This window comes from Neofelis nebulosa, chromosome 9, assembly GCF_028018385.1.
Source record: "Neofelis nebulosa isolate mNeoNeb1 chromosome 9, mNeoNeb1.pri, whole genome shotgun sequence".
NCBI lineage: Eukaryota > Metazoa > Chordata > Mammalia > Carnivora > Felidae > Neofelis > Neofelis nebulosa.
Window position 1 is genome coordinate 26730579 of NC_080790.1, and position 10721 is coordinate 26741299.

Genomic DNA, 10721 nt, shown 5'->3' on the forward strand with positions numbered 1-10721 from the left:
GAAAATCTTCCACAAAAATTTTTGAAGGTTGTATACAATTAAAAACAATTCCAAAATATTTGAACAGTGACAAGCTTTATTAGAATTTCTTGGTTTCTGGGGCGCCTGGGTGGCGCAGTCGGTTAAGCGTCTGACTTCAGCCAGGTCACGATCTCGCGGTCCGTGAGTTCGAGCCCCGCATCAGGCTCTGGGCTGATGGCTCGGAGCCTGGAGCCTGTTTCCGATTCTGTGTCTCCCTCTCTCTCTGCCCCTCCCCCGTTCATGCTCTGTCTCTCTCTGTCCCAAAAATAAAATAAAAAACGTTGAAAAAAAAAAAATTAAAAAAGAATTTCTTGGTTTCTGTGAGTGACACTGTTAGAAGAATAATGTTTCTTTGTATAAAAATAATACATTTTGTAGTCTTATGCTATAAGTCTCATATCCAGCAGTAATGTAGTAATAGTCTTAACTATTAGCACAGTTTAAAATCAAGTCACGGGGCAGCCAGGTGGCTAAGTCGGCTGAGTGTCGAATTTTGGCTCAGGTTGTGATTTCGCGGTTTGTGAGTTTGAGCCCTGCATCGGGCTCGCAGCTGCTGTCAGCCTATCAGTGCAGAGATTGTTTCAGATCTCTGTCCCTCTCTCTCTGCCCCTCGCCCCTTTGTGTTCTTTCAAAAATAAATATTTTAAAAATAATAAATAAATAAAGTCAAAGTCAGAGGGACCTGGGTGGCTCAGTCAGTTGAAGCGTCCCACTTTGCAGGTCATGATCTCTTCACTCTCTCTGCTGTCAGCACAGAGCCCACTTCAGATCCTCTGTCCCTCTCTCTCTGACCCTACCCCGCTGGTGTACTCTCTCTCTCAAAAATAAATGAACATTTAAAAAAAATAAAATAAAATCAGAGTCATATTATTTATTAGGACTATCACCAGAATTTTTTACAGTAGCACCAAGTTATAGCATTGCTTACATAACTGGTTTTTAATGTTGCTATAATGTACTTAAAATACCTATTATAATGCCTTGTGAATAGTTTGTTCCAGTTGGATGTTAATAAAGATATCATATGCAAAAGGAATTGAACGTATTTTATGGTTCATGTAATCAACCATTTATAAATGTTAACAAAATATCTATTATCATTTCTCTTAAAATGATAAATTCTGGAAATCAGCCACTTGTTTACAGTCCTAGTCATTTGCAGCATAATTTTCCAGAAGCAGGTACTTAATATTTAAAAAAGTTAAAAGCATTTTATTAATTAAAAGTGTTTCCTGGGTTGCCTAGGTGGCTTAGTCAGTTAAGTGTCCGACTTCGACTCAGCTGATGATCTCATGGTTTGTGAGTTCGAGCCCCACATCTAGCTCCCTGCTCTCCGGCGCAGAACTCGCTTCAGATCCTCTGTCCCCTTCGCTCTCTGCCTCTCCCCCTCTTGCATGCTCTCTCTCAAAAATAAACATTAAAAAAAAAAAGAATATTTCCCTTGTACCAAAGATGTTATTATTTCTTATAATACAGTTTCTCATTGCAAATTAGTATTTTGGATTATAGTACTCTCCTATGTTTTAAATACCTGTGATAAAATTTTTTGATGTACCAGATCAAGTTAGACAATTAAATCCTCTGACAAGATACAACATGAAAATACAGGAAATCAAAAGTTAATAATCTCTAAGGGATGTGGGGTAGGAGGAGGAATATGGCAAATTGGTGGATATTCTAAAGAATGAGTTGCAAAAAAAAAAAAAAAAATGAGTTGCAAGAATGGATAGTGGTAGGAATATAGTGACCAAATGAATATATACAATTGTAGGAGACAAGATTACTGACTACTTGAGTGGCCTAGTAGAAGACCATATGACAGGGTTAAATTTTTTATTTTGACACAGATAGTGAAAGGAAGGTGTTAGATGATTCTTGATTTAGTCAGTTCCTAAACAAATTATAGTGAAAACCTCTTGCAGTTTTGTGGATGCTTAATGTAAAACTAAAGAGGAAAGGGACTGTAAATTTAACCTATGAATAAAAGTCTGTAACTCTTGACTTTCTTTTTTTTTTTTTTTTATTATGTTAAGGAAATATCTTTTTTTTTTTTTTTTTTTTTTTTCCAACGTTTTTTTATTTTTATTTTTGGGACAGAGAGAGACAGAGCATGAACGGGGGAGGGGCAGAGAGAGAGGGAGACATAGAATCGGAAACAGGCTCCAGGCTCCGAGCCATCAGCCCAGAGCCTGATGCAGGGCTCGAACTCACGGACCGCGAGATCGTGACCTGGCTGAAGTCGGACGCTTAACCGACTGCGCCACCCAGGCGCCCCACTCTTGACTTTCTTAAAGTATCAAAGGATTGACTAGGAATCAGTGAACCTACGTGGCAGAATGAAAATCTATTCTGTTTATTATTAATTTAAATATAACTATGTAAATATGCTATGGTATGTAGCAGGTGTGTTTCTGTTAATTACCAGTTCATTGTCAGGTCATATTCTAATAAAACACTTTAGGCAGATGGAGCTATGATAAATATTAGCTTTTTATTTGATCCAGGTAGCTCTTTTAAATTTTGTTGATCACAATGGAACTCCTACTGACTGCTTTTTTGCAGGACCCTATATTACCCTCTTATATTATAGATAAAAAGACTTCTATTTTCAGAGTAAAAATGATTTTGTTTTGCATTTTACTGTCTTCTGGATGCATGCTCATTTTTGCTCCAAGAAAGAATAGCTGCTGTTATTAATTACACTTAATTATAAGTGCTACTACTTTACCCCCTACAAAGTTTATTTAGTTCTCATAGCCAGTCTTTAAGTAAGTAGGTGTGATCCTAATTTTACAGATAACCAAAATAGTTCTGAGGGGCTAAGTTATTCTGCCTTCTTTGATCTCTGACTTGAATTTTACATATTGTTCTCAGAGGTACCTGGGTGACTCCGTTGGTTACACGACTGACTCTTGATCTCAGCTCAGGTCTGGATCTCAGAGTCATGAGTTCAGACCTGGAGTTGGGCTCAGCGCTGGACGTGAAGCCTACTTTAAAAAAATAAATAAGGTCTCAAGCTCAGTGCTCAGTGTGGAGCCTGCTTGGGACTCTCTCTCTCTCTGCCTCTCTCCCCCACCTCAAGCACTCTCTCTCTATAACAAGCAAACAAATAAATAAACCACCAAGTAAATAAATAAAACATGTTTAAAAATATGTATTATACATTGTTCTCAGGGATAGATAATTTTAATATTGAAATTCAAATCCTTTTTAAAAAGAGAAATCTTTCTGTCCAAGGATTTATTGATTTACTGTTTTTTCATGCCCAGTTTTGTTTCTGGTTTTGTTTTTGTTGTTGTTGTTGTTGTTGTTGTTTGTTGTTGTTGTTGTTGTTTGTTTGTTTGTTTGTTTTTGAGAGAGCACAAGCCGGGGAGAGGAGTAGAGGGAGAGAGAGAGAGGGAGAGAATCTCAAGCAGGCTCCACGCTCAGCACAGAGCCCGACGCAGGGCTTGATCCCACCAATCATGGGATCATGACCTGAGCCAAGATCCAGAGTTGAATGCTCAAACAGCTGAGCCACCCAGGCATCCCTTTGTGCACAGTTTTTATGGCTAAAGTGTACTGTGAAGTAAAATGACTAAAGAGGTCAGATAATCCGAGGCTCCAGAAGATTCCATAACATAAATATTATGACTCCCAAATAGCCGAATTCACTGAAGAAAAATAAAGTAGCATCTATATACTTCCAAAATGGTATATATTTTAAAAAGCAAATAGTAGATGCCTTTAAAAAGTATTTTCTTTGGAATAAAAATAGGGGTGCCTGGGTGGCTCAGTCATATAAATGTCTGACTTCGGCTCGGGTCATGATCTCACAGTTCATGGGTTCGAGCCCTATGTTGGGCTCTGTACAGACAGCACAGAGCCTGAAGCCTGCTTCAGATTCTGTGTCTCCCAGTCTCTGCCCCTCTCCCACTCTCACTCTGTCTCTGTGTCTTTCAAAAATAAATAAACATTAAAAAAAAATTTTTTTTTAAATAAAGATTGCCTCATGAATAGTTGTTCTTACCAGTGAGTCCTTTTTTTAACGTTTATTTATTTTGAGAGAGAGAGAGCGCATGAGCAGGAGAAGGGCAGAGACAGAGAGAATCCCGTTTGATCTCAAAACTGTGAGATCATAACCTGAGCCCAGATCAAGAGTCAGACTCTCAACTGACTGAGCCACCCAGGTGCCCCTAAGTGAGTATTGTTCAGAGTGCATGGTTAGCTTTATCCTCTTTGAGCGTAAGGACAATTTGAGCTCAATAATGTCTAAACTGGTATGGGGTGTTTATAAACAAATTTTTTTTTAGCAGTTTCAGGAAATATCTTCATTTCTTTTTGTTTTTCAAGAATTCAAGAATATAAAATGTAAGATATATGAATATTTTACAAGAAACTACTGTGTCTATTTTAATATTTTTTTTTTTTAATTTTTTTTTTCAACGTTTTTTATTTATTTTTGGGACAGAGAGAGACAGAGCATGAACGGGGGAGGGGCAGAGAGAGAGGGAGACACAGAATCGGAAACAGGCTCCAGGCTCCGAGCCATCAGCCCAGAGCCTGACGCGGGGCTCGAACTCACAGACCGCGAGATCGTGACCTGGCTGAAGTCGGACGCTTAACCGACTGCGCCACCCAGGCGCCCCCTGTGTCTATTTTAATATTGCTTTTAATAACATAGCATTTCAGTGTCCTCGTGATTAACATCAATTTGACAGTGATAAAAATATGTGGAAGCACATATTAAAATATACCAGTTCACTGGTAATAAAAATGTCCCATCATAATAGCTTGTCTTTATTTCTTTGTTCCACAGGTGTTGGTGTCTGTTCAGTCCCTTATATTAGTAGCTGAGCCTTACTTTAATGAACCAGGATATGAACGGTCTAGAGGAACTCCCAGTGGCACACAGAGTTCTCGAGAATATGATGGAAACATTAGGCAAGCAACGGTTAAGTGGGCAATGCTAGAGCAAATCAGAAACCCTTCACCATGCTTTAAAGAGGTATGTTCAATAAAATTAATGAAATATTTTATTAAAGACCTTATATAATACAGTTTGTTAGTATTGTACTTGCCTTTATATTTAGACAATCTGGGGTAAACTCAGCTACAGCCTGACGCGGGGCTCAAACCGACAAACCGCGAGATCATGACCTGAGCCAAAGTCAGATGCTTAACTGACTGAGCCACCCAGGTGCCCCTCGATTCTTTTTCTAGTATACCACATTCAGTCTAATGAAAAATCCTCTTGGCTCCACCCTTCAAGACATAATCAAAGTAAAACCGTCTTTGCCATGACCAACCTATTTCAAGCCATGGTTAATTACCTCTTGCTTGGACAGTTGAAGTGGTTTCCTTACCAGTTATCCTGCTTCCACTTTTGTCCCTCGGCAGTGGTTTTCTACACATAATCTCTGCATTTCACTCCAGTCCGTACCATGGCCTCCAAAGTCCTATGTTGTCTGGCCCCTGTCCTTTCATTCTTCAGCGTCTCTAGGAATTTAAAGGCTTTTCATACCAAGTGTTAGAATGTGCAGCAGCTGGAACCCTGATCCACTCTGATGGGAATATAGATATCATTACAGCCTCTTTGGAAAACTCTTTGGCAGGATCTAATCAGCTGAATATATGCTGAAAGACCAGCAGTTCCACTCCTTGGTGTGTGCTTCATAGAAATTGGGTATAGTCTCTATACTGGGTATAGAAAATATTCATTACATTGCTCATAACTGCCAAAAATTAGAAACAGTTCACTTGTCTTTGAACAGAATGGATGGGCAAATTATGGAATATTCATAAAATGGAATACAGCAATGTGAATGAATGAACTGCTATGCAGGTTAACATGGACAAATATCATAAATACAATATAGGGCATAAGAAGCCAGACACAGAGAATACATTTCATATGTTTCCTTTTATTAAAAGCTCAGAAATGAGTAAAACTAACTTTGGCTTAAAGAAGTCAGGATACTGTATACCCTTCCATGAAGATTTATGGTGAGAGGTAGCAAAAAGGGGCTTGCAGCCTGCTTGGTAATGTCCTGTTTCTCGTCTGAGTGGAGATTATGTTGGTGTGCACTGTGGGAAAATGCATCCTATTGTATGTGTAATTTGTGTACTTTTCTCTATGCAAAACTTCACTTTTAAAATGTATTGAAATAAGTGTGTAAGTGTATACTCAGTTGAGGTATAATTTGTTGGTTCATGCATAAAAATTTTTTTACGGAAGAAAAACCGTTAACACAAGGAACTCTGAGTTGGGGGATGACTTTTACAAAAAGCAGATAAGTATAATTTGAAACAATAATCTTTCTCATCCTTTAGAACCTGGCTCACATTAAAGGGGGCGCCCTTCATCCATGTATGCTTTCCTGATTTTCCCTTCAGATGTGCCTCTTTGACTTCCCTGGGGGTTTTTTGTTTGCCTTTTCTTCAGTTTATTTTATTTCATTTCATTTCAGTTCAGTTCCATTGTAGTTAACATATACTGTTATATTAGGTTCAGGTGTACAATATAGCGATCCAACAATTCCGTACATTTTTGTTTTTTTAAGTACCTCTTTCTGGTTCACCTACCTCTTGTCTGGTTCTGTGGTTGTCATGGTTCGTCATGTCAGGCAGTGTCTTACTTCTGTGTCCCTGTAGGCATCAAGAGTAGAAACTGTTAAATGTAATAGGATCTGACTGGTGTGTTACATCCATTCGCAGTTTCCCCTAATAAAACTTTGTAGGTATTATTGCCTTTTCTTTAGGGGAGATAAGCTCATGGGAATATAGTGGCTCATCCAGCATACAGAATAATATTTTTTAATTGATTTAATAATAATTCCAAATTGATCTATTTTCTGACTTACATTGAATAGAAGTAGACTCCTACTACTTAAACAGGAAGAAATTGTATTTAATTTTTCAGATAATTTTTTTAATTCCAAATACAAACTATAATTATTATAATGAAAGTTAACTTTATAATGTATTAATACTATTTTATCTAAAAATTAACCAGAAGACAAAATTAAGAAAGTAGTAATAGTGCTATTTTTAGGACTCTATTCTGATTTCTGTGTAAATGCCTTTGACACTTGAATGTCTTTAGTTATTTAGGTATTTGTAGAGTTCTCTTTTCAAGGTAGAAAATTTGACAGTTTTTCTATTGTCAATACTTTCCTAATTATTTTCTCCTGGTTATTTACTCACTTTGTGAATATACTGCATTATATACATCTTTATTCTCTCCAGTAGGATTAACTATTTTATTGTCTGGTTGAGCTTGGGCATTATTTTCTGTGTAGAGCTGGGCATCTCTGCACATGTCTTCTGATGTCAAAAGCATGATTCTTCCGGGGTACCCTGGGTGGCTCATTCGGTTGAGCATCTGACTTTGGCTCAGGTCATGATCTCACAGCTCATGAGTTTGAGCCCTGCGTCAGGCTCTGTGCTGACAGCCTGAAGCCTGCTTCTGATTCTGTGTCCCCTTTCTCTCTGTTCCTCCCCTGCTCACGCTCTGTCTCTCTCTCTCTCTCTCTCTCAAAAATGAATAAACATTTTAAAAAATGTATAAATTTCATTTCTTTGTCATGCCCCTTATTCTGTCTTTTTAAATTCTGACCTTAACAAACTTTGTTCCCTTGACTGTTTTATTCTTAAGGTTATACACAAACATTTTTACTTGAAAAGAGTTGAGATCATGGCCCAGTGCGAGGAGTGGATTGCAGACATCCAGCAGTACAGCAGTGATAAGCGGGTAGGCAGGACTATGTCTCACCATGCGGCAGCTCTCAAGGTGAGTAAGCCTTCCTAAAAGGATCCCTATTGTATATTCACTGACGGACCCATGGCCACCAAACGGTAAAGGAATCCGAAGGATGCAAAGATTAAAAACATCAAATTTTTCCTTCTCCTTCCCTAATTGTTTTCTCCTGTTGTCCACAGTGGAAGGGAAATTGGGGTAGGGAACTTACGAATCACCAGCATGTTAATCCATTTTAAAACCTTACAAATGGCTGCAAGTGTGTAGTTGTCTTACCTTGTTAATGCATCTTAGACCTCCGACCAAAATTTAGTCTCTCTGAGGTCAGAGATTTTATCTTCCTTATTCTGCTCCTTTTACATTGTCAGTGTTGAACACTGTGCCTCCTACTTAAAAACTGTTTTGTAAATGTTGGTTAGTTAATTTTCAAAGTCAGCTATTGACAACAACAAAATTTCAAACCCCTGGTGTGATATTTGAGGCCATTTCTCTCCCACTAGAAAATTATAATCCACAACTTACATTCATAGACAACTAATCACTCTCTGTTAACAAGTCTGTATCTTTCCCTAAATGGCAGTATAGTATAATACAAAATTACACACTCTCTCTAAATCTTCTTTTTCATTTGGTTAAATTAAAAAAAAATTATGTTGATAAAATTGTTTCTAAGGTTTTTTCTAGCATTAAGTGAGGTAATTAGTGTGAAACATATTGCAAATGTTATATACATCGACCTGCTGTGCCTGATGAATCTCATTTAGTAAAATAATGATGGGTTTATTTTCATTTACAGACTTTCTCTCAAAAATATTTAGCCAGAGGCAAGATGTATTAGTCAAGAGGTTACTCTCTTTAATTTAAAAGAGTGTGTATTGCAGAAGAACGGTATCTTCTATATCATAAGTAATGCTGTTTTGCTCCAGGGATGGAGGCGTGGGTAGGGTCTACGGGCATGCTACTCAGGGCTTTTTAGCAACGTCAGTTATTTTGAGGTTCGAGATTTTTGCCTCTTACAATAACTAGCATAAGGAAGGTGTTCAGTAAGTATTTGTAGGCCTAACACTTTGGGTTTTGTTTTAAACTCATCTCCTCTCTCAGCTGACGTTATGTTAGAATCCCAGGGTTTATTCCAGTGTCACTTACTCTCCCCCATGTAGCGTCACACTGCTCAGCTCCGGGAAGAGCTGCTAAAACTTCCCTGTCCCGAAGGCCTGGACCCTGATGCTGATGATGCCTCGGAGATGTGCAGTGCCACAGCCGGTGCTGAGGGAACTCTAACGCATGATCAGGTCAAACCCAGCAGCAGTAAGGATCTCCCCAGTGACTTCAAATTATGAGCTGCGTTGACACGGACTTCGTAGACACAAAGGCTTTGAAGCACAAGCCAAATATGTCAATATTTGTATGTAAGAAACTAATTATGTAATAGTTATTGAAACTGAAACTATACTATGCCCTTAAGGAGATCCAGTTTAATTCAAGGTGATCTTTATTTACCTGTACAAGAGTGTAAACTTTTTTGTGCTTTTATTTTTCAATTGTGAGAACCACTGATTGGTATGTTCAACAAATTTGTGTATACAAAGAAATGGATAAATCACTGATATATAAGGGAAACTACCTTAGGAAAGAATGTTTACTGAATGTTTATTTTATTTTTTTTTTTACTGTAGAGTGAGGGGTTGTTAACAAAGAATATATATTGGTCATTCTTACAACTACTATTTAAAGTCAGCAACTTTTCACTGAATTTGATAGATTTTATGTTTGGCCATATCTTCATGCTCATATTTGATTTCTGAAGACCTCCTACATACACTTAAATAAAAGTTAAATGGACATACTCCCTCTTTTTTGATTTACTGGTACATTTTTTAAATGATAAATATGCCATAAAATGCATTATAGCTGGAGACTTGCACTTGTATGGATGAATTTATTACATTCAACGTATTTAATTTTATGCCTTCTAATTCTAAGATGCAGAAAAAAATAAATGAACATGATTTTATTCTATGCCAACATTTGGGCCTGTGAATGTATCCGTTATTTGAATTTAAGTATATGAAAAGGAATGGTCAATTTGAAAAGTCACTCTAAACTGATTTTTTCCTAAAGGGCTCCTTTTTTCCTGGACTCTGGTTTTATTACTAAAGTCACATGTATGTATTAAACATTGAGGCTCTGTAGAGCAGAGAGGATACCTCTCTGGTGCTGTTACAGTACATTCTGTACCTGCCATATAGGCTCATTTTCATGCAAATTCTTCCTAGAGCCAAATAAATAAAGACTTAGGTGTATTAGTATGTCTTCTTTCTAAAACAGTTTGCCATGGTGTGAAATGCTGTTTCTACAAAGAATTGGACACTTCCAAGACCTAAGCTTGGGAAAGGAAAGGATATTTTTCAAAGACCAATTATCACAAAGGAAAAGCTAAGTATATAAAATGACCTGGCCTGTGGGAACCTTGAATCTGGAGCTGACCAAGAGAAACTGTATTCTGAACATTGAGCTGCTCTCTGAAGCAACAGGGGAGCTAGGGAGCGTGATACTCTCTGATGTACAAAGGGTAGTGCTCCTTAAGCATGGACAAAGGAGGGGACAGATTGTATGTGACCAGAAAACAAAAAGTTCTCAAACACACACTGTTCGATCTGGTGGGTGATGAGCTACACCAAGAGTGACAACATAAAGTCCATTTATGAGGAAGAAGAGTCCATTAAATGTCATCCACATACATGCTAGCTAAATTCTAGGTAACAGTAAGAAGTAAAAGGGTAGTCCTCCATCCTCTAGGCTTTTTGTTTTTTGGTCTCTAAGGGTTCTGTGAGGGATAGAAGATAAAAGCTACTATATCAAGTGTACTGTTTGCCTCCAACTTGTGATTTTTTTTTTTAATGTTTATTTATTTTTGAGAGAGAGAGACAAAGCACAAGCTTGGGAGGGGCAGAGAGAGAGA

General features: G+C 37.7%; 1 protein-coding gene across 10 annotated transcripts in view; it reads left to right on the forward strand.

The window, feature by feature from the left end:
* Nucleotides 1-10062, forward strand: part of BIRC6 (baculoviral IAP repeat containing 6) — a 225829-nt gene extending 215767 nt beyond the window's left edge. For all 10 annotated transcript variants that reach the window (XM_058682986.1, XM_058682989.1, XM_058682988.1 and 7 more), the window contains 3 exons: nucleotides 4820-5008; nucleotides 7658-7792; nucleotides 8920-10062. In XM_058682986.1, coding sequence (XP_058538969.1) covers nucleotides 4820-5008; nucleotides 7658-7792; nucleotides 8920-9099 — 504 coding nt within the window. In that variant the 3' untranslated portion in view covers nucleotides 9100-10062. The remainder of the gene's footprint in view (nucleotides 1-4819; nucleotides 5009-7657; nucleotides 7793-8919) is intronic.
* The last annotated feature ends 659 nt before the right edge of the window (nucleotides 10063-10721 follow it).